The following is a 24,559-nucleotide window of genomic DNA, read 5'->3' as shown; positions in this document are numbered from 1 at the left end:
TTGTAGGTATATTGTGTCCTACCTACACTGAGGTGTACAAATTCTTGGTTCATTGGCACTGCAGCGTCATTGCAAATGCTAAGTAGAACATCAGTAGCTTTGCCAAGGAGAAATTTTGCTTGACTGGCTGACCCCCCTGACCAGGAACTTTGGGCAGCAAGGGACGGAATGGCCTAAGGCTACTAGTCCCAGAAGCTATTAAGATCCGCTACAGAGAACAGGCAGCGAGTTCGTATATGTTGTTCCAACTGGGTCATACAAAGTTGCTACAGAGCTGACGCAAATATACAGGGGGGTTGAAATGTCTGAGAACACAATGAAAATCTGGGATTCTATTTAAATAAAGCCCCTTTCACACTGCGATTCCGGCAAATACACGGGTAAAGTGTTTCGGCAATTGTTCCGGGGTCGCTAGATTTTGCACTTTCACACTGCCAGTGAATACCCGGGATATGTGCGTGCGTTCAAGCACAACCCATAAAGGTCCCGTAATGACACGTGACATCAGGGCATGACGTTTAATGTACGAGTCGAAACGTTAGGCACGTTATACTTTCACTGAAGCTGAAGGCGAATGATCTCCGCGTCAGTGTGGAAAGTGAGGAACAAACTGATATCTGCTTCATTACAGTTTGAACATATTTTTTTGTTGCAAACGTTGATCTTCCTTCAAAACAGCCGGTAAAAGAGCTGCGCGATAACCAGTGTTGGGAAAGTTCACTTTCTACATGAACTAGTTCAAAGTTCAATTCACAAATTTTAAAATGAACTAGTTCAGTTCATAGTTCAAACTACAAAATTTTGAACTAAGTCCACTAAGTTCCAAAAATGAACTAGTTCATAGTTATTTTTTTCCATATGTTGCTGCAAGCTATTATTTTTCACAATTATTGCCACAGCCCATATAGAATCACAGACAGCAATTATTTTATCAGTTTTAACAATGAAGCTATGCGTCAGATTTCATCTTCATATCATATCCAATTTTGAATCCTTATCCAACCAGGGTTTACATTAGCATTGAGGGGACAACATTTCCCCATTGTTGCTTTAATGCTTTGTCTCCCATTCTCACCGACCTTGTCATAAACATCATAAAATTATTTTAAATGATCATACGCCTTCTTGCTACATGCTGCTGTCGCCTCCGTGTTTTTTTTTTTTTTTTGATGACGCGTCACGCATGTGGCGGACGGCGGTGCGCCACTGGTGGCTGGTGTTGCCAGATTGGGTGTTTTTCCGGTACATATTAAGACCCGTTTACGGTGTGTTTTAGCCGGGTTTTCGCCAGGAAGGCTCTATAGAAATCTGGCACCCTATTGAACGAAGTTAACCTGAGAGAGTGTGCCGTTCACAGACACCAGAATTAACGAGTTGACAGTAACGTTCATCAGGCAGTAATACAGCACATTCAGTTCACGTTCGCCCAAAATATGAACGAGTTCATGAACTATCGTTCAATGAATGCATTCAGGCACAACACTGGCGATAACGTGCGTCATCACTAAGACATGGCATCAGATCTGGCTTTTGTTCACACAGCGCTCGTCCCGGGATTGAAACCGGCTATGTTACTACAGTAGGTCCACGACCCGGGTTCAATGCTGGAATCAATCCGGGGAAGTGTTTGCTTTCACAAGAAAGGTGACCCGGCAATGTGTAAAAAAAATAAATAAATGCAAAACACTAGTGGTTTCAGACGTTTGCACCTTACTGTACAGCATTTTATCCAGAATTTCAAAGATATTGCAATTCCCAAAGCAGATTTTTCATTCTCTTTATACTTTAATAGAGACTCTTACATCTACGTGATGCCCTATTTTCATACCAGAAACACAATAGACTGGTTAGACTCTCAAACACATTATCCTCTGAATTGAAATGGACTTCCTGTGATCGATGGAGTTACAGCAGGGAAAACCACTCATGGTAATGCCATCCACTCATGGTAATGGAGGAAACCCAACACTCTTGAATCAGTGGGTGGGATGCCATGTTCTTGTCAAAGCAATATTCATCCAGACTAGACCCTGTCTAAAGATGTAATGCAGATGAAGGAGAAAATAGGAGGATCTTTCAAACATTTCCTATTATATATTATACAATTAGAGATTATTTCTGTGAGGTCTATATAAATTATAACATGGAGTATAAAAAAAAAAAAAAAAAAAAAACTAAAGATCAATCGTACACAACACCACTGCCATTTTTAAAGAAAATCTCTTGTCCTTTTTAAAAATGAGTGTGTTGTTTTGGTAGCAATGTAAATGTCTTTTTCTTCTTTTTTTCTAAGCTGTAAAATGTACTCTAATAAAATACTATCAGTCTTCCTACTTCAAAATGTCATATTCAGTTTTGTTACTTATAAATTATTTGAATTATTAACATAATTTATATATATATATATATATATATATATATACAGAACAGACAGACCAAAAGTTTGGACACACCTTCTCTTTCAAAGAGTTTTCTTTATTTTCATGACTATGAAAAATGTACAGTCACACTGAAGGCATGGCACAAGGGTTAAATCTTCACAAAATGCATTGCAAATGCAAAACATGGTAGTAAAAGTATGGGAGAAAATAAAGCATTAGTGTAAAAGCAACCACTGGATTGTCAAAGGCAATCACCCAAATATGAAGCAACATGGTGTTTTGCAACAATAACACCACAGCCAAATGAAAACCCAGGTGTGCGTTTGAAATCCACTTTACATCTAAAATAAACGATGTCCCTCATTGACTGCGATTAACTGTGCCATGTTGTCGCAACTTCAAATCATTGCACAGAGTCATCCACTTCCCTAGGTACAATATTACCATGGTAACATGTTCTGGCACAATTACCCTCAGACTCGGGCACCAGATTTACAGCGCAGCTGAAATGTCTGAGCACAGAACTAGGTTGTCAAGTATTTTACTTTTGGAAAATGAGAAATGTATGCCTCACTCCGCTGAGTAGTCTCATTAAGAGAGAAGATTGTGTTTTTCATCAAACATATTACATTATGGATTTTAAAAGGAATAGTTCACCCGAAAAAAAGACAAAAAAGAAAGAAGTTTCTGTCATTATTTACTCTACCTCATGTTGTTCCGAATTCCATGTACCATTTTTCTCAGTTCAACGTAAAAGGAGAAATTCTTCAAAATCTTGATTCTACAGAGCTACTCCAGCCACCTAATAATCCATATCTAGCTGAAATAAAAAAGGTTTTACTTAAAAATATTACACGCGTGATCAGTTTATTTTTTTATTTTTTATATGTTTAAATATGTTATGAGCATTATTGTAAAAGCTGATTGTGATGTTGTAGCACAGCCCTCCACATGACATAGAGACAAAAATACACTGTATAGTAGTCAATATTTGGATCAAATAAGTAGATCAAAAAAGTTTATCAAAGTTGTCCTAGGACAACATTAGGTATTTTTTTGGTTTTGCAACAACTTTGATGAACAGGTTTTGATATATTTCGAATGCTGACTAGTGTAGTTATCATGGACACAAAAAGTACAACTTGTGTTCCATCATTTTAGCAAATCGTGGTGATTGTTTCATAGTTTTGGTCATCATCTTACTGATTTCTTCCCTTCTTTTAGTAAATCGTGGCCACGTTGTTCTAATTTGCTCACCCATTTACGTAAATCATGTCCATGTTGTATAAATTAATTACTTTGTTATAGTAAATTGTAGCCATGTTGTACTAATTTGTTCCCTCATTTTCGTAAACCGCATCCCTGTTGTTTCAATTGTTCCCTAGTTGTACTAAATCATGGCCACATTGTACTAATGTGTTCACTAGATTTAGTAAATAGTGGCCACTTTGTACTCATTTATTACTTCACTGAAGCAAATAGTTGCTACGTTGTATTAGTTTGTTACCTAGTTTTGGTAAACAATGTCTACGTTGTACTACTTTGTTGCCTCATTTACATAAATCATGGCCACGTTATATTAATTCATTCTCTAATTATAGTAAATCATAGCCATGTTGAACTATTCGTTTCCTTGCTTCAGTAAATCATGACCACATTGTTCTAATTTCTTCCCTCGTTTTACTAAATTGTAGCCATGTTGTACTGATTTGCTCCCTCATTTACGAAAATCATAGCCACATTTTTTTTTTATTGTTCTCTTGCTTTACTAAATCATGCCCATGTTTTACTAATTTGTTCTCTCATTTTAGAAAAAAATAGTGGTTAAATTGTGCTAATTCATTCCCTCTAATTGATTTCCATTGACAAAGTTGGTTACATACTGTAGTTATTCAGTGATTTTACTGTATCTGAAGTCAACACATTCAACATTTTCAGTGTGGACAGACTCAAGCTGTTTCACCATGAAACGTCATGGGTTGCGTCTGTTGTAGTCGTGTTTGTGAATCAGGCGCTAAAACAATTCATTTTTAGTGAAGAATGAATTCCAGTCTCAGCCAGATTCCCTCCAAAATGCAAAGGTTTCACTGACTGTTCATGTAGCTGTACATAATCTATGATTCAGCGCTCTCCAGAATTTGCTACAAATTGAGCGAGTGATTCCCATCACTGCAGTTCCTCTCTGGACCGCTGGTCATTAGACTCTGCCTGCAGCTCCACGATATGCCCTGACATAATGTAGATGATTCCATGAACCCTCATCATTAGCCCCTGACGAACTCCCCAAGACCCCAACCAATCACACGCCCGGTCAAGCATCCCAATCAGTCCGGGTCAAGATGAGCGGCCAGAACAGTTCTCCCTGCAAACGCTGAGGAGAGAAAATTGTAGCCTCTTCTTAAAGAGGCTTCATTTCTCAAGCACAGGTCAAGAAGGCTAACGTTGCAGCTCAGTCAACTGTTGTATTCATATAAACAAAAAGTACTTGGGGACAATCACTTGCCACTTAGCCCCTATCACCGCCAGAGGTGCAGTGTTCAAGAGGATTGAGTGTGTCAGTCAACGGGACTTTGAAAGTTTGATGTAGATATACGCAACCCTTGTGCAAAGAACCTGGTATATTAGCAGAAGATGCTAATAAGCTTCTACAGACACTAATAAAATTCAATTCGAATAGTATTTAAAAAGTGACCCATTTTAACATGGGTTACTGAATCCATGAGGTCTTAATTTCACCCGCTAGCGTCAAGTCTTAATGGTTACAACTACCGACAAGTGGCGATTTGAACCAGTCTACCTTAAATAATGCAGATAAGCTCTGCACAAATGATTCGGTGTAATATAACAAAATCTTATAACATATTTAAACTCAGCATGAAATGAAAAATAATACTAACTGCTCCTTTTAAACATATCCCAGTACTCATTATAACAAACGCATTGCACCACTGAAACAACTCAAGTATTTTTAGGTGAAGTCACCCAGGAGGTCTAAAATATCTGAATAGCATTACATGTTAGCATTGCCATCACAGTAAACAGTTTTTATTTTTATTTTTTTTTTAATCTAATTCCTAATGAAACATCTACTTGAACCTAATTTACTTTTAAAATATTTTATATATTTAATTTTTTTTTTTCAGTATAAAAATATTATATATGTGTAAAATGGTGCTATTTTCATCCTTTTTACCTGGGAATTCCCATATATATATATATATAAAAGGTACCATTATTACATATTACTAGCTATTATTTAGCATTTTAAAGTACTTACATACTAATTAATGCACTAAAGTTATCTTTTAGAGGTAAATAAGGTGCAAAGATGTACCTTTTAAAAGATTACTCTCATGGTGACAGCTTTAGAAGGTTTTTACATATTGACTTCAAGGCACATTTTCTTGTATTGGCATGTTTTTTTTAGGTTCATTCACTGCCTTCAAAATCTCTCCTCTAAGGTTGGTTGGAGTGAGCGTCACAATATGCTGTAAAAAATTACAAGTGAAATGCAAGAGACATGCTATGTTGATGCTCGAGGGTCTGTTTGGACAGACCACAATGTTCTCCAGAACTCTTCTGCACTGCCAACGTAAGGTGCCCATTCAGATTACACATTTCTACAGGACAACCCAAATCCAAGAACACCTAGAGCACCGCTCTTGTCTGCTGGTACCAGCATTGGCCTCTCACATCCCAACTTTCCACTTGGCTTCTTCGCCTTTGGACATATATGTCAGACAAGAGCACCGTTCACTCTTCGCCAGCAAAACTGCCACCCTGGGCTACGCTAGAGACTGAATAACACCAACCTACCGAGCCAACTGTGAGGAGCAAACAATAATGTCGATTGTTTCAGACAAGGTGCTGCTGCAGATTAGGTTGTAGACTGTGTAATAGTTTGTGGCTATGGATGGAAGACGGGTGGGATGGATAGACGCAGGGCTGCGGAGGTAAAAGCGGGAGACTGTTATTTAGCAAGTGTCCTGAAAATGCCATACCCATTATTCCAGTTCGCTGTAATCCTAAATCCTAAAAACTTAAAGTTTTAAGTACAGTTCTTTCACAGGTCACCCAACACATTTTTTATTATTATTCAAAACATTTCCAAGCATATTTTCAACAGGGAGGGAACGGGGAGTTTTAAACACATACTTTACCTTTACAATTGTCCTTTATTTGGGCCCAATAACATCTGGTGTAGAAAAATACTAGTACTCTTCCAAGGTAGGCAGCATTTTAGGCATCACAGGAACACTCCCGACATAAAGTTTCTTCCAAAAGGTACAATCATTTCTGAGGTTATGTTCTCTAAGAAAATAAAATTGTACTGTGTAATGCACAATAATTCACTGTATTGATTGTGTCCATACTTTCAATTACGAATTGTATTTTCTTTAAGGATTGAAAGAAATGTTGATTAAAATATTGGGGGAAAAAAAAATTCTGCCAGGATATTATCCGTTTTTCTGTGTAACATGTATGCATGAGGGCAAAGCGATCCCATAATGCATTGCAACATGACAAAAATTAGTCTAAGATGGAGGTTAATGATCAGTTAGTAATTGAGGTAATTTTATTATTACACATTTACACCATATGAAAATTATGAATATAAATTAATTGCATTGTGTCTATATGCTTAACAAAGTATCATATTGTTAGCTTAGCAACAAGTTAACACCAAATTCTACTCAAATCAAATTCAAACCAAGTTATCTTCACATGACAAAAACTATTTGTTATTTGTAAGGGCACAAAGAGCTGATTTCTATGTAGTGTGAACACATACTGACCACTCATAAGAGTTCATTTCAGTTCTGTCATGGTACATGACAATGTTAATGTATTTGGTCTTGGCAGAATAGATCTGCTACGCTGCTGCTGCAGCAGAGAAAGTACCAAGACTTGCTACAGCCAATACATCTACAACATGCTGTTGTGAATATGTAAGAATATTGCTGCAGTAATTATAACACGCATGAAATAAACCCATAGCATACATGAATCACCTCATAGCAGATCTATACAGGTGGAGCTGGGGAAGGTAGACGGTTTCTGAAGCAAGCTGCACTGCTACATCAAGCTCTAGTCATATATTTGAATGTTGAGCAGTGAGCTTATTGGCTACCAATACAGGAGAGAACCAATCAGCTGTGCCATGTGATGATGTCATTACGTCAGATTGAGTTAGACTTATCTATGCCAGAACTCTGTATTTAGGTTGGGCCATGTAGGCAGCACATAGCTTACAAAATTTTGAACCAAAACCAAAGTCTGTTTTCTGCTCCACTTCAATGCAAAATATCAAGAAAAGATTCCTCTAGCATTTCTCCAAAAAATCTAATGTGGCACCTTCTACAACATAACATTAAGAGTGACAAACAAATTAAGTGTTGTTTGATTCCACCCATTTTCTTCAATGTCTTTTTAGCATTGAAATCTTTTTCTTCTGTCTCTCTCTCTAACCATCAGTCAAGTATATAAGAAAAGACAGATTTCACACATATTGCCACAGCCTCATGTCAGCAGTTGGTAGCTCTGCACAAAAAAAAAAAAAAAAAAAACATTTTATGCTAAACTCTATATTTTTATTATTGAGAGGTCCACTTTATTCAGGTCATACAACTTAGTATGGTAACACTTTATTTTGATAGTCCACTTTATGCTCATCCCAGGTCCTTGAAACGTGGTCTGCTTTAAGTCAGTTTATGAGACTTTTTCACAATTTGTTCTAAAAAGGATGATTTTTTGAGCCAAAGCACAGAACATATATAGTGATTTTAAGTAGAAAAATTTGATCTTTGCAAAATGATACCAACCAATCTACTTTTAGTCGTTGTCAAATTCAGTGACTTGTTGGATTAAATATTTCTTGCTTTTGTTCTACACACCTGATAGCACTTTATTTTTTATGAACACACACAATTGATAGTCCACTTTAAATAATTTTGCTGACTATAAGTAACTTTCTATAACGAATTCTATAACGAACTACACAAAGCCAAAGCATAACCTAACAGTATACTAATACTCGAATGAGAGTTAGTTGACATGTAGTTGCAAAGTTACCTATAGTTAGTAGAATGTCTAAATTAGATTATCGAAAAGTGTATCCATAACTACCAAATATATATCAAAACTTTCAACAAACTTTTCCATATAATAAATCCCATTATCAATTTAAGTGGGTTCTAAATGTACAGTATGAAATACTGAACCTATATCATTATCTTGAAGTTAATGAGATCAAAGAGAAGTTTAAAAAATAAATCTCAGTACTTCCGGAACAGTAGACCCAAGAGCACTCTGAAAAATCCAATAATACAAAAGGAAATATGTTACACTCTGTTAGAAATAAAGAATGTAAATCAAATTATCCCCTTTAAGCCCAGTTAAACATCCTGCTTTGAATGGTGCCAGCTGAAAACTTTTCAACATATTTCCTGTGGGGTTGTAAAGCTGAATTAGTCCTTCGCTCAAGTCTGTTGTTAACCTTAAAGATTTGACTGGGGTTGAATATAAATTGCCACAAAGAGCTTCTCAAACCATAAGCTGATTATTCAGTAAAGCTAAATGCTCGCTTCATTCTATTTTCCTTCAAAGGAAATTCCATATCTTGTGTTTTATTGATGGTAGATGCAAAAATAAATGAATAATCACAACCCCTTTCCCATTCTAGACATGGTATAAGATGGCGAGCTGTCCTATTTACAATGTTTCAAAGATAAAAGAGGACATTTGGGTAATTCTTTAAGACAATGTTAGGGGAAGCGAGGCGCCATCAAGTCATATAACATCAGTCTCATTGTGCAAATCCAGTCAAATTGAAGCCTCAATGACGACAACCGATGAATTTGTCAGACGATGCCCATAAACAAGATACTATTTTAGTCTAATTTATAATACCAACACTGAGACATTTAACTGTCACTGAAGACATATAGCATGTTATACGCAAGTTCAAATCCCGGACGAGTCCCCGGATAATCTGCATTTTATGCTACTTTGGATTGAGACTGGGTAAAACAATACATATATATCAAGGGGAATACTATGCATTCACATTAAATGAATAAATTTAAATATTTAGTATGTAAACAAAGACGTTATTTATGAGAGTACGCCCTCAGTATGGTTTCAATAGTGAAGGCAAATAAATAATTAAATCTTCATGGGGTGAGAGATGCTGTCCATGAATCGTCTGAATTAAATATCTCATTCTCAAAACCTTGGCTTGACACTTCTTTTATGAGAGAGTTGAGATGTTTTAGCTATTCTGCACATAGCTGTCTTTGTGATGGGTAATCCATTTGTTTATAATTGTATTTTCGGTTTTGACAGGGCTAAATTAATTACCGCTTGATCTGAATGTGGGACATAATTAGAACCCTCTTAAAGCTGCAGCCAACCCTCACATCCCTTCTGCCAAAACGGATCATCCTGCACCGTAATTAAACTTCAGCTCATCTGTCAGAGAGTCGAGGGCTCCTTTACTAGAAGAAAAGAAGCAGCAGGTATGGTGTTATGTTTACAGTAAAGTGGTTTAACTCATGAGAAAGCTTTAGAAATGCACCAGTGGTCAACATTAAATGCACATTTCTGAGGGAAAATGATAGTGAATTAACGTAAATCAAATCATTGGATTGCACTACATTGTAAAAGCCAACTAAGCTGTTACATCTAAACAAAATGGGTATGTTCGAGATATTTTCTCATCGTTTCTGGTCAGTAGACATTGGCAGCAAACAGCTTATGGGAAACCATGCAAGACATTTCCTCCAAGCGTGCCTTGAAGTGAATCTTTGCCGCTGCACAGACGGGTAACTCTCAAAGAGGCCTACTTCCACTAGCTGACAAGGTTGTGTGCAAGTCGAATGAAACTTGCTGATCCAAGGAAGTCCCTCGAGTGATCCGCTGAGTTAACACCTCATGTTCTTCTTCTGTAATTAGTAACATCATCGAAATAATCCTTTTGAATGGAATAAATAATCCTCATACACTCTTAAACGTATATATTTTTTTGTACCAATGTCATATAAGAACCATTTTTTGGTTCCTCAAAGAATCCTTTAGTGAACCAATCTTAAAATAAATATTCTTCATAGCTTGAGGAACCTTCTTCCCTTATAAAGAACATTTTTGTGGAATGGAATGGTTGTGTGGATATTGCAGGTTCTTCATGGATCCATGGATGTCAATAAATAGCTTGTTTTTTTTGTTGTTTTTTGTTTTGTTTTTTAAGACTGAAGAATGTTGCAATCATAAAAGTGTGCAGCACAGTAACACCCAAACACTTTTTTTCTTTCTGCTTCGCACCTATGCTTGTCTTAAACCTTTATCTCAGAATTGTTTTTGCTACATGTTTTGATTCAAACTGAACTTACACGAGAAAAGACATGGTTAGTTGATGTTTTGAAGGTCTCTACTACAGCAAATCCCTCATGCACTCTATGAAATAAGGCTGTGAGACCTGCCATTCTTGTTTGCTGGAACATGAAGGCCCTATTGGGGCTACACAACTATCTACTAATAAAAAGACTGACTCAACCAATTGCTCACCCATTTGAAACCTGTATGGCTCCAGCAGAATACTACATAAGGTCACCTGTTCCATAAAAAGCATACTGTAACCAGAACACATATAGCACCAGAAGAGTAGTCCGTAAGACTTGTACGTATTCCGTAAGTAATGGAATATAGCACACAATAGCTTTGTGTGCTATAAATCAGATTTATTGAAAAAGTTTATCAACAAATTTCCTTTCAGCTGTGTCTCTTTGTGGAACAAAAAAATGGCACAAAACAAAGTCATCAAATGGATAAAATGAAACAAAAACTAGCCAAAACAAACCGATAAAACAAAATAGACCAAAATGAGCCTAAACAAATTAATTTGAATAAGATGAAAAAAAAATAGTCAAAACAAGACGATAAAAATAAAAGTCAAAACAATACAAAACAAAGCCATAACAAATGAATAAAATAAAACAAAGGGGCCAAAACATTTGTGTGTTGCAACAGTGACATATTCAAGATTAGTTGTGACACATTGTGTCAAATGTTTTTAAGAAATTTTTAAAAAGTTTTTTTTTTTTTTTGTATACTGTGTAATCCTTAGACCCTACATAACTTTGATTGAACATTGGACCATACATTTTCAAACACAGTTATAAATAAAGTCTATAAATGAAAAGTATATATATATTTTTTCCAACAATAAAGTCAGTCTGAAAATCCACTCACAATAGTGAAAGCACTACATCCTCACTTCACACTACTAAAAGAGTTCAATGTCACACTCAGAGCACAAACCCCCTACATTAATGTCACACTTGAAAATCGACAGTAACCTCACGGTGAAGCAAAGAACAATTTATTACCAACAGCTAACCTGCCTGCGACAATCTCAAGTGATCTCTCCACTAAATAACCATCACTCGAGTACTTTTGGTTAGCATTCTATCGTCTTCTGATGTGAGAGCGATAGATCATTCCAACAAATTATTCCTTCTCATGTTGAGGTAATGGCAATACAAATTAATCAGTCGCACTTCAATGTGATAAATGTCAACGAAGTCTGCAGGGAGCTGAAGTATCTATTGATTGGAGAGAAGAAATTATTTCATTAATTACTAGTATGTATATCATTGACGCTTTCTAAATGAGAAAAAAGATCCATGCTCATAATGATTTATGGCAGCTCGCCCAGCGGGACTCTCTCATTTAACGAGCTCCGAGACGAGCCAATGGCAGACGTGCTTTATGACATCAACTGAGGATTTTTTCAGGCTTCATGCTGAGCAACTTCACAGACAGGCATTGAACAGGAGATAAGAGACAGCGCTGGAAGTAACTTAAAGCTCATCCTCAACTGGCAATACAGCAAATTAATGTGATTATGAAGTTTGGAATTAAGATTAGCGGAATGGATGATGAGATGCCGCATTTAAATACACCTGCCTCGTGGGACATGTTGACGAAATGTATGGCATCACAATTTTCCAGCATGAATGGAATCGGTACATCTGTGTATGAAGACACCTCTTGGTTTTAGACCTGCTTCCACGGCACCATGTCATATCTAATGATCCAAAATACATTTAAATCAGCTTTAGAGGACAACAAAGACATATTTAGTGACTATAATACTTATTTCTCAGTAGAGAGTGTAGTTAAAAATCTAGATAAAAAAAACAAACAACAACAACAAAAAAAAAAATAGAGAGTGGGAGAGAGAAACACACAAACCTAAAAACTAGATTTGATAAGTTTATTTATTTATTTAATCTATTGTTTTTGTATTGTTTTCCCTTTTGTATGTTTTTTTTTTTTTTTTTTTTTTTTGCCCCGTTTTTGTTTGTTCGTTTTGTTTCATTCTTTGTTGTCTTTGTTTCATTATTATGTTAGTTTTTGGGCAGTTTTAGTTTTAGCTTGTAAATTTTACTAACTTTTTTATTTTATTTTGTCCATATATATATATATATATATATATATATATATATATATATATATATATATAATACTCCATGTTTATGTGATTATATGTATGATCAAATCGATTATTCTTGTGTTAAAATGAGCCCAACTAAGAATAAAAGATCATTTGGAAACAGATTTCCAGGTAACGCCTTCTAACTTCAGCCAACGTAATATTAACAATCAGTATCATTTATCAAACTCATTTCCTAAAATATTAAATGACTCTTTTGAAGTAAATTTTCCAATACACCAAATTTCATGTTACATAACAAAAATGTGCAATTTGGAAAAGCTGCAGTCAGGTTTCTGGCAGTCTCAGGAGTACAAACGCTGCCAATATTGATAAGTAGGCTGGGATTTCTCACGCTGAAAAGAAGCCAACCTTGAAGGGAGGAGTAGCCAATCAGAAGCCACAGGATGGAGACGGCTGATAAAAAGAGGAGAGCGAAGAGGTTATCAGAGCAGAATGACCTCCAGGTGCGCCGAATCTTCCATCAGCGTGCACCGCCATGCCCGGCCTTGCATCCTCTGGCACTGTTGTCCCAACAAGATTAGTGGGTGGTCTAAACTCCAAAATACTGTTTTCATAAATTGTTTCGTATCTGTTGATGATCTAAAGCAATAAAAAGCTCTTTTTGTGGAAAAATATCAAGCTTTTTGTTACTGTGGAAATACCTTGATGGTATCAAATGGTACTATTTGACTACCATATTGATGTACTGTACAAGGTATTTAAATTGCCTCAAGGTTGTTATGGACAGTGTTACCCACGTCAACCACTAATAATAACAGTAATGTTAGGAAGCACATAGGATTTAATGCCTGCTTCTCATGATTAGATAAATATATATATATATAAAAATAAAGTAAAAATCTGTACTGAGGAATTCCTGGGTTTGTAGGTTATGGCTTCTGTGAGAAATGAGTCCCACAGCTCTGATATTTTTAGACTTCTGTCACTGTGGCTGTTGTCACTTTCATGTTGGTGGCCTATGAGTGAGTGATAGCAAACATATACTGTATTTACTAGAGCTCAAGGCAGCAAATCTTCTGGGCCAGAAAACCAGTGACACATCAGAAATCAATAGTCAATTACAGACTATGGAGAATAGTTACGACAAGAAGCATCCCATTTTAATGGCAAAACACTGGTGTTACTGAATTGGACCAATCAAAATAGCACTGCTTTGGATTTCAGATATGACTATAATTATATTCACGTCAACATGAAATACAGCTATAGCTCACAATGTAACTTTATCCCTAAATATATAGTGTTCCTGTGGCTCAGTGGCTCAGTGGTAGAGCATTGTCTTAGCAGGGCAAAAGGTTATGGGTTTGATTCCCAGGGAACACATGTTAGATAAAAAACTGTTAGCCTGAATCTCATAATTTGATGGAAGATGCTTCCAATTCTATATGTTCAATTGCACAATTTTCAAATTGATTTCAGAATATATCTTTATCAGTTGCAATTGCAGTTGTGTTTCTAAGATATATGACTTAATATTTCAAAACTAAACTTTATATCAATTAATGTTTAAATTTCACAGTGGAACTTTTAATCTCATAATTCGATGTAAATCCAGTTTGAAGATGCTATTGTGCAATTTTTGACTTTTTATCTCAAAATGTATCTATACTTCACAATGTGAGTTTTGTTTCTGATAAATACAACTTTATATCTCACAATTCTCACAAATCTTTTTATCTCTTAATTTAATGGAAGATGTCTCACATTTGAAGTCTGATGATGCCATTATACAATTTTTGACTTCCAGTATCACAAAATTTCTCCTTATATCTCAAAATTTTAATTTAAACGTCAGAGAGGATTCAAAGTTCAACGATTCTATTACAGGTTTTAACTTAACATCTCACAATTTCACTTTACACCTACTATTGTGTCTCTCACTATTCCAGTTTTGTTTCTAGTAAATCTGACTTTTATTTCATATTTTACAATATAAGTTTAAATATCAGAGTGGAACTTTTGAACTTATAATTTTACATAAAATGCTTCATACTCAAAATCTGAAGATTACTGTATATAATCTCACGATTACTTTTTTTTTCTCTCTCTGAGGTGTGCCAGGCTTTCCCACAATAAGACCAGTAATTTAAATTAAATAGTTTCTATATCAATTTTACGTTGACTCAAAACCCAGACACCTTTGACTTGAGGTACAATTGCAAGCCATGCCCTGCTTTGTACTTCTTCCCCACTAAAAAAATAAACAGTGAAGTGCTAAAGTAAAGCATATCACGAGCTCTGCCACAACCGAATGGAATTTGGGGCCTCGCAAGTGTTTTGAGTCAAAATGTGTTGAGGTGGAGAATGTAAAAATTGCTTGTATGCCTCATGAATTGTGTCAGAGAGCATTGCCCTCCTCACATCAACTCTCATCGCGTTCGGAAAGAGCTTGTGGCCATCTGGGATGCTTTGTGAGATCCCAGCCCTGGAGCACATAAAAATAGTCAGAGATTCAGAGCAAGTGCGAGGCCATAGGGAAATAAGCAAACAGTTTTCTGAAAGGATGCAGGTGGCTAGCCGGCCATAACATGGGCTTTAAATTTGTTTCTTAATGCTCACGACCGAGGGTCTGTGACACAGGCTGGCTGGCATTACATCCCATGTGTACGGGTGTATTTTCATAAATATTTTCTAAATACTCCATGTAGGGCAAAAAGTCAAGCTCTTAGAAGAGATCTTTGAGATCTAGCCATTAGCTGTGTGGTAGAAAGCTGGAGAAAAGTGACATAAATATTGCAGTTTCGCATGCGAGTGCTTGCAGCTCATGTCTATCACTGTAAAATTATTAATGCAAAAACACAACCATTTAATCTATGTATTGTAGTGCACAGAGCAACTTTTGTCAAAACTGAATATGGTTGTGAATATTTAATGTAATCTCACAATAAAGTGCTAAACAGATGTTTGATGTGAATAATGTCGCAATTTTCCATTTCATTAAACAGTTTAGGCCTTTAATTACTGTAAAGATCATGCAAAATAGATTAATATATAAATAAAAATTCTGGCAGACTTACTAAAGAAAAAAAAAAATAGTTATTATAACATATCTGATTGCTACAATGGAATTCAGCTGGAAAGGGCACTTGTTTCTTGTATTAATGTTAAATAAATTGTATTTTACAGTACAGTAACTTATGTACAGTAAATTTTCCAAACTATTTTCATTTCAAAATAGCATGATTAACTCAATGTTTTTCTTGCCATTTCATTGTATATAATGGAATCTACTGACCATTTCTGAGTTATTTATTTATTTATTTATTTATTTATTTGTATGCAGAAGTGGAACTACTATTCTTTATGGTTTCATTTTTAGTTAATTCTTGAATTGCATTAGGTGTAACATCTTTAGTGTTGACCCATTTACTTCCATTGTTAGTGCCCTACAAAAAGCAAGATTATCACTTACTTCTGTAGTAACTGATGATGGTCCACAAATAGACCTTGAACTGAACCTGGAACATTTCTTTAAAGAGCTCATATGATGTGATTATAATTTTTTTGGTTGCTTAAAGAAGATATGTAAAGTTGCAAAGACTAAAGTCTCAATTCCAAAGATTTGACACTGCATCACAGTATGGTAAGGGGTGTTACAGTTCAGTCACATGCTTGAGGTATTTGGCCAATAACAATGCACTGGATAGCTGGCCAATCAGAGCCCATCTTGCTTTTCAGAGCGATGAGCTTTGTAACAATCAGCACATTTCAGAAAGGCGGGGCATAGAAGAGCAAAAATAATGTTCTGTACATTATGTGAAAATAATAAATAAAATAAATAAATAATAATAAAAAAAGTTTTTTTAACCTTAAACCACATAAACGCATTAATTACATCAAATACAAAAAAATATGTTCTTTTCATCAACGTCACAAGACCCCATTAAGTTTCACCAAATAAATGTAAGTTAAGAGTTAAACTACCTTTTCTCTTGCGTGTAAGACCAAAGGAGAACCTTGGTTAATAGAGCAAAAAAAAAAAAAAAAATCTTGAGAAGAATGAGGTTGGAATCATCCTAGTAGACCGGTGGGATGTCATTAGCCCTGTTTATCTCTGATGCAGAACATAGATAAGGCTGAATAATCCTCTCCCATCATTACAGGCAACTGTATAGACTGTTACCGTTTTAATTGCTGTATCAGTAATCACACACTTCACAACCAAGGGTCAGGATACAATTATCTCTTCATGTGCCAAATTTGGATGCACTTACATTTTTGGTTACTGCAAATAGTTAATGTACGCCCTACAAGAATAGATTCTGATTAATTATACTTGGGTTTGTGCATGCTCTCAATTTATTTTACATTCCAAATCATTTGTTTTCAGATCGTTTACATGTTCTCTCAGCTCACGTTGTATCTGAGAAAAACACATGCTTTGGAGATAATCTGACTGTAATTTCCCAATGTTGTGGGAACAGAGAGAACAAAATTAACTATTTATTTCAATGCAGACATGAACCAGCCGGGTGGATAACCCAATGCAGAGCCTAGCAGTTTAATCTTCCTCTAGAAAGCTGAATCTTAATTCACAATTTCATTTGAATGAGCAAGCCTATCCACTTCATTGTAATATTTTTAAATCAAGCCTGTTTGGAGCAACAGCAGGGGGGAAGAACACAGAGAAATAGAGAGAGGAAATTCATAATATTTGTGTCGTTATATTTTGTTATATAATAATTATTATTATTACAGTATATGGCATTAATGGAATTCATGAAAAAAATCAAATGTGTAATATTATTATGATGCAAAGATGACATATATATATATATATATATATATATATATATATATATATATATATATATATATATATATAACATATACTATTATTTATTATTATAGAATAGAATAGATGCATCAAACAATATCAATAAAGAACTTTGAAATTTTAAAAAGATAGAGAGACAAAGAAATAAACCCTGTTGAAAAGCCACTCTGCAGGTGTGAGGAGTCGATGCTTTATCGATTCATTGATTATGACTAACAACCTGTTTAGGTTACACTACTGATTGCAAAAAACAACATACTTTTCTATACATACACAGCCGTCATTGTGCGGTGCTGTTTTATGCGGCGTCTCGATGCATGATCTGTTCTCATAAATCAGCTGTCATGTAATCATACGGGGTGAAACGACACGAAACCGTGACGCAGGGACTCATTCCAGCACATGTGATAGGCTACAGTTGGGTCTCGCGCTCAGACTCACCTGGAACAGTCGCAGTATATTCGCGACCATGATGGACACTGAACTCGCCGAAGCCCCTATGACTCCGACCACCTTCTCGGGTTTGACGAACACCGGGGGCTCTCCGTTCGTGCACCTCACATCCGACGTGTCTTTCTGTATGAGAGCCTGCACAAAAGTAAGCGACTGCTCCAGCGCGTACGTGTCTCGCGAGCATGTGTCCAAAACCCGAGCGCCTAAAGTGATGTTGGGCAAAAGCTCGTCGTCGCTGTTGATTTGGTCCAGTGCATAAAGCATCGCCTCCAACCTGTGAATCCCGTTCTCCTTTTTGATATCTCCACACGGTTCCCCAGAGACCCCGCGGGCATGGACCGGGAAAAGGCCACCCAGGGTCAAATCCCCCTCAATTCTGATGGAATGTGGAGCATAGATTTCCTGCGAAAGTGTCACATCCACAAGCGCTTGAATGATCCAAAATACCCGCCATGGAAAGCAAGCCATGTCTCCTGGTCGTCGGGGCGCAGAAAAAGGCACTTTTCACAGTATTTATAGGTAAACAAAAACAGACGCGACCTCAATAACGACCATAGAGCCTTTCAAAGTACGGTTGCTGTTGAATACGTTGAGGTTTTCTCAAAAAACACCGCGCAATAATGATGCGTTATTCCTTGGGGAAGTGCGCATTGTATGGCGCCGCTTGTTGCTTAGAAATTCTGCAATTTTTAACTCATTATTATATATATTTTTTTTACAACAAAGAAAAAAGACAGAAGAACAAAGTCAAATACGTACAGTACCTTTCTATGATTTGTCCTTAAATCAAACACACGCAAAACGCATTAAAGTGCAGCGATATTTGACTAAAACGCGTCCGATCCACGCTGATGTCATAGCGCCACTATGAAACCAGCGCTGCTGAGTTTTAACGGATTTTACATTTAAAAAAATTAAGGCGGCAAAAAAGTTTTCCCTCAGAATGACGCGTCGCGTGGAACGGTCAGAGAAAAATGTTGCAGAGAATCGATGTCAGGTGAGATATCCGTAACATCCTCCCATCACGGACTTCGGATGAGGTTTTTTTCCCCTCCTTCTTCTTCTTCTTCCTTCCTCGGAGCAGGTGCTTGTTACATCTGAGAGAAAGAACGCAAGCTCAGGCGGTGATACGTCTTTTGGTGCGAAAATCCTCACAAGAGACAAGGAAGCCCGCGTGTCTCCTCCTCTCTCTCTCCCTCTCTCTCCACCCAGAATCAAATGTGGATTTGTCAAATGACTCAACGCACGATCGATGTCGTGTTACTCATCCTGGTCAGCCCTCAAAGAAAATACGTTCCTGCATGTGAGGCGAATCATAACGCGATATAGTCATTAAACTCAACGATTAATGGAGGTCTCACTAAGTTTCTCGGTTCCAAAGCGCAGTTGAATGCGGGTTTAAGGTGAATATTTTAACCACAGCATTCTCTGTAACAGAGAAAGAAAGGCTTCTCAAACATTTAACCATATTTGGATCAACTCCTCATTCTTACACCTGTTTTCCGACAAAACCCGTATTCCGCACGACATTTTTTCACTAATGTGGGTTAATATGGAATATGTTCCAGCTCTAGAGACTCGCATTGTTTTTCCTGTTGAATGCAGCGACTGGGGCTGACAGAGGAAATGAATTCTGTCAACATCAATTCATGATTTTATCGCCACATTAGTGATGCTCTCTCTCTCCCTCTCCCTCTCTCTCTCTCTCTCTCTCTCTCTCTAGCACACACTTTTGCTATTCTATTATGATGGGGAAGTTGTTTTACATTGAGAAAATGATGCTAAGGAAAGCGATGTTCTATTCCATAAACCAAACCCTCAGACAAGTAGGCTATTCGCTTTTTTACATTGTCATTAAGACATTATTTAGGTGTAAGTGTTTCACTATCCTATTGGAGACATCGGGTCCAGATATAGTTCACACGTTATTGGAATTAGGCTTATAGTATAAATACATTTATCATGGAGGAATCGTTATACATTTACCTGGGATGCTTTAAAAGATAACCACATTTTTTTATAAGAATTACCATTGATGAGAACAACAACACAAAAATGTAGTACTAAAATACACAGACCACCCCGAAACCTTAATCCTCACATTTTGCCCATAGTGATTTATGTCAGAATTGTGAGATAAAAAATTGTGAAATGTGACAATGACACAATTACTATTATTAATATTTATTTATTTATTTTATTCCATGGCGAAAACTGGCTAATAGAAAGTGTTTTAAATGGTTCTTAAATAAAGCATATACTGTTATTTTTTTTTTCTCTCTCTCTCTCTCTCTCGCTCTCTCTCTCTCTCTCTCGCTCTCTCTCTCTCTCTCTCGCTCTCTCTTACATTTTGGGTTGGTCTATATTTATTTTGTTATTGCTAAAAATTAATTAAAAATTGCAAGATGTTGACAGAATTCAGAGGGAAAAGGTCAGAAAAGGGAGACATAAATTCAGAAATGAGGGATGTAAACTTACATGAATTAATATCACAATTGTTTTTTTTTCTCAGAATTGAAAGTTAATATCTCACAATTCTATTTTTCTCCCCCTCAAAAAATAGTAAAAAATAAATAAATAAATAAGAAAAAACCTCTGAATTGTGAAATAAACTCCAATTATTCCATGGTGGAAATAGGCATGGTAATTCGTAAAATTTTAACAAAGAATGGCTAACTAAATTCAATCTCATTTGTATGTTTTCAAACAATCGTATGCTCCACTGATGGTTACATTTAGGGGTGGGGTTTGTGGTGGAACTTCATGCTTTTTTTATTTTCTTTTTTTATGAATCAAATCAAATTCATATGAAACAGCTATCTTAAACAGCTAAACGCTTACATTTTCCTATAAGATCGGGTTGTATCATTTCATCTTTGAGCACATCAGCAAGGAATGGTTTTGTCATATTAAGCACACTTCTGGGGACGGTGTGTCCTCAAAAGACAGTTTGACAAGGTTCAGTCAACGCAAACTTCATTTTGTAGATCTGTGAATGTGTGGCAGAGACTGAGGCAAAAAGTTTATTTCCAAAAGGGACAAGCGTGCAGAAACATGACTCATGCAGATTATTTTATGAAATTCAGTAGTGTTGTTGATCAACTGTGTCTCGCTAGTCAAAGACATGAGACAGTCTTCAGATTCATATTGATTTGTTCAGTGAAGCAGTCAAGTTCACTTTAGTGAGAGACATAGATTCAGTGTTCATGAATTCACCCACATTAACCTTACATTCCCTATTGTCTATGATTATATATTGCTTTGCTTCTAGAAGGTTATGAATATTGTAATGAATTTGCTTGAAGAAAAACATTTCACAGACATCGTCTGAAACCAAGTCTCTTGGAAACAAAACTTCAAGTAAAACACTGCAGTTCATTGATTGTGTGACATTTATTAGACTTAATGATAAATAGAATTAATGAGTTGTTGCTGTTTGTTTAACCTTCCTGATGTCTGGTGTCTTTGTTATTTTAATAACCACTGTCTTTCAGACGGCTGTATTCAGAATTCAACACTTAAGTTTTCAACACTTTTATATAAATGTTAATATGATCAAAAACTATAGATTTGATATTTGTAAATAAATTATGATAAAAGCCTAGAAAAGGGATAGTAATATATTTATTTTGTACAATATAATATGGGGAGGGACTGGGGGGTTGAGGTTGTGTTGTGTCTTGTTCAAATGGCTATACTGTAAAATGTTCACCAACTTCAACATAAAAAGTTCATTTGCTTTCTTACTGTCACATGTATGATCTGTTTTGGTTTAGTTTTCTTTATTTCCTTTCTCCTGCCTTGTTGTTTCCATGGTTTTTGATTTATCTCTACACCTGTTTCTGTTCTTCTTGATTACTTTCACTGTTTATAAGTCCTGTGTTCTCCTGATGTCTTTGTCTGATATCATTTGGATTTGTGTTGGTTGTGCCAATTCTCACCTGTTGATTATTAAAATAACTCTTTTGATTATACTGGTTCGTCGTGCTCTGTTTTGCACAACGCTCAGGAGGATATCTCCAGCCCTTCTCCAATCCAGAGACCAGCCAGCCGTCATCACGCTGCACGGAGCAAATACCACAGCCGCAGAGCTTGAGTCTGCCATGATTAAAGAGCCAGCACCATTTAAAGCGACAGAGCCAATCATCGCCCCGGAGCTAGGACTCGAGTGAGCGACTAACCAGGTGTGTGAGCTGGCAACACGGTGCTTCGTGGGAATACTAGTGGAGATTGAGGATTTGGAGGAAAGCCCCGCCCACACTCCTGCGACTGAGGGTGAGCTGCATCTGGTTTCTGGGAATCATATGGAGGAACTAATGGACATTTTTTTAAATGGATTTAAAAGACTGATTTGGGGAGGTAATTCCTAGTTCTCCTGCGTCTCCGCTAATTCCGCCCAGCTCAAGCCCTCCTGTGTTCTCCCCAGCCTCCCTCTCCCACCTCCTCTTAAAACAGACAGTTACTCAGCTCCATCTCCACTGGTGCCTGTCAGTAACTCAGCTCACCCTCAGTCAGCACCATCTGGGTGCTCTGATCCACTTCGGGACTTCCTAGTCTCCAGCTTCGCTCCACCTTGGCTTGAGGATCCCCTGTCTCCGCTTCCATCCTTCGAGTCCTGGACTCCACCTTGGTCCTTTGACCCATCGGCTCTGCCTTGGCTTCTAGCTCCCTCATCTCCACCATGGCCCCGTCATTTCACCACCTCCACCGAGCTCCCTTGTCCCTCTGGCTCTGCTTTGGTCAGTCATCGACCATCCGCTGACTCAAGACTCCACTCCTCTGGCTTTGCCTCATCACTCCGTCCCTCTGACTCTGTCAGGCTGCTCCTTCCCTCTGGCTTCAGAGCCCCACCGCCGCCTCGATCGTCTAGCCTTCTGCTCCACCTTGGGCCTTCAGATCTTCTGTGTTATCCTGGTTCTGCAGCTGCTCTGCTCCATCCTGGGCTCCTAATCCACCGGCGTCATCCACCATGGGCCACTATCCTGGCTGGCCTCTGGATCTCCAATAGGCGCCTCTTTCTCCAGACTCCAGGCTCCACTCTCCATCTATTTGGAGATAAAATATCTACCCCCCCCTCCTCTGTTGGACTATTTTTGTCAGAGCGAGGATGCACTGTTCCGGTAGAGGGGAAACTGTGACATGTATGATCTGTTTTGGTTTAGTTTTCTGTGTTTCCATTCTCCTGCCTTGTTTGTTTCCATGGTTTTTCATTAATTAGCTCCACACCTATTTCTGTTCTTCTTGATTACGTTCACTGTTTATAAGTCCTGTGTTCTCCCCTGATTCCTTTGTCTGCTATCATTTGGATTTGTGTTTGGTTGTGCCCATTCTCTCCTGTGTATTATTAAAATAATTATTTTGATTATTGCATACTCCTTTGTGCACTTTGATTTGCATACCAACACGTGGCACTTACATTTAAAGGGGTCATTTGATGCAATTTCAAATTTTCCTTTCATTTTGGAGTGTTACAAGCTCTTGGTGAATAAAGAAGATCTGTGAAGTTGCAAAGACTAAAGTCTCAAATCCAAAGAGATATTCTTTATCAAAGTTAAGACTCATCCACGCTCCCCTGAAACGGCTCGTTCTAACATGCCCTGACATATCTACGTTAGTACGTGGGAAGATTTTCATAACGCTGCCCAGATGTTCACGCAAAGATAGAATGTTCACTGTGAAAGCAAACTACTTTGTGTGGCCTTCTAAAAGAGGACGATATCCGCTTTGTCATGCCTGGAGCTGATCCGTGCTGGTCACTGAGGGAATACATCAACTTTGCACTGTGGATCGCTGAATCAGCTTTCACCGTAAACGAGGCAGCGTCCAGCCCGGGGTCGTCACATGTGGATGCTGCAAGACCAAGGTACGCTCCTTCGTAGAATCTGCCTGCTGCACCGTTCTCAAGCCGCCCCCCTCTGCTCACTAAAGCCGACCGCGGCTCACTTTAGGCCTCTGGACTCAAGGCCACGTTGTGTGATGCTGTTTCGTTGAGAAAGCAAAACTACTTTGTTTTTGCCTTCCGAAAGAAAACACAACAAGAAATCATGTGTATATCATGTTTATGATGGGTTTTATGTTTTTGACACGTCAGGCAAGGGTTCACAATATGTTAAGAGGTGTAATATTTCCGTCTCACTCTTGAGACATTCAGCCAATCACAACACGCCGGATAGCTGCCAAATCACAGAACACCTTGCTTTTCAGTGAGATGAGCCTTGTGAAAATCGACACATTTCAGAAGCCGGGGCATAGAGGAGAAACAATAATGTGCAGTATGTGGGAAAAAAAGTTTTTTTTGTTTTTTGTTTTTTTTATAAACCTTAAAATGCATAAACATTTCATTACACCAAATACAAAAATTAATGTTCTTTTTAACAGCATTATATGACCCCTTTAAGGAAATCGTTTTGATTGTACAAGTCAATTTCAACT

The 24,559-nt window shown here is 37.2% G+C and overlaps 1 protein-coding gene across 2 annotated transcripts in view; it reads right to left on the bottom strand.

The window, feature by feature from the left end:
• Positions 1-19,524, bottom strand: part of LOC113039818 (metabotropic glutamate receptor 7) — a 184,066-nt gene extending 164,542 nt beyond the window's left edge. For both annotated transcript variants that reach the window (XM_026197910.1, XM_026197911.1), the window contains exon 1: positions 18,116-19,524. In XM_026197910.1, the coding sequence (XP_026053695.1) occupies positions 18,116-18,595 (480 nt within the window). In that variant the 5' untranslated portion in view covers positions 18,596-19,524. The remainder of the gene's footprint in view (positions 1-18,115) is intronic.
• Positions 19,525-24,559: the final 5,035 nt, after the last annotated feature.

Source organism: Carassius auratus, chromosome 22 (genome assembly GCF_003368295.1).
Source record: "Carassius auratus strain Wakin chromosome 22, ASM336829v1, whole genome shotgun sequence".
Taxonomy (NCBI): Eukaryota; Metazoa; Chordata; class Actinopteri; order Cypriniformes; family Cyprinidae; genus Carassius; species Carassius auratus.
Note: the sequence above shows the minus strand (reverse complement) of the source record. Positions and strands in the feature narration are given on the sequence as shown.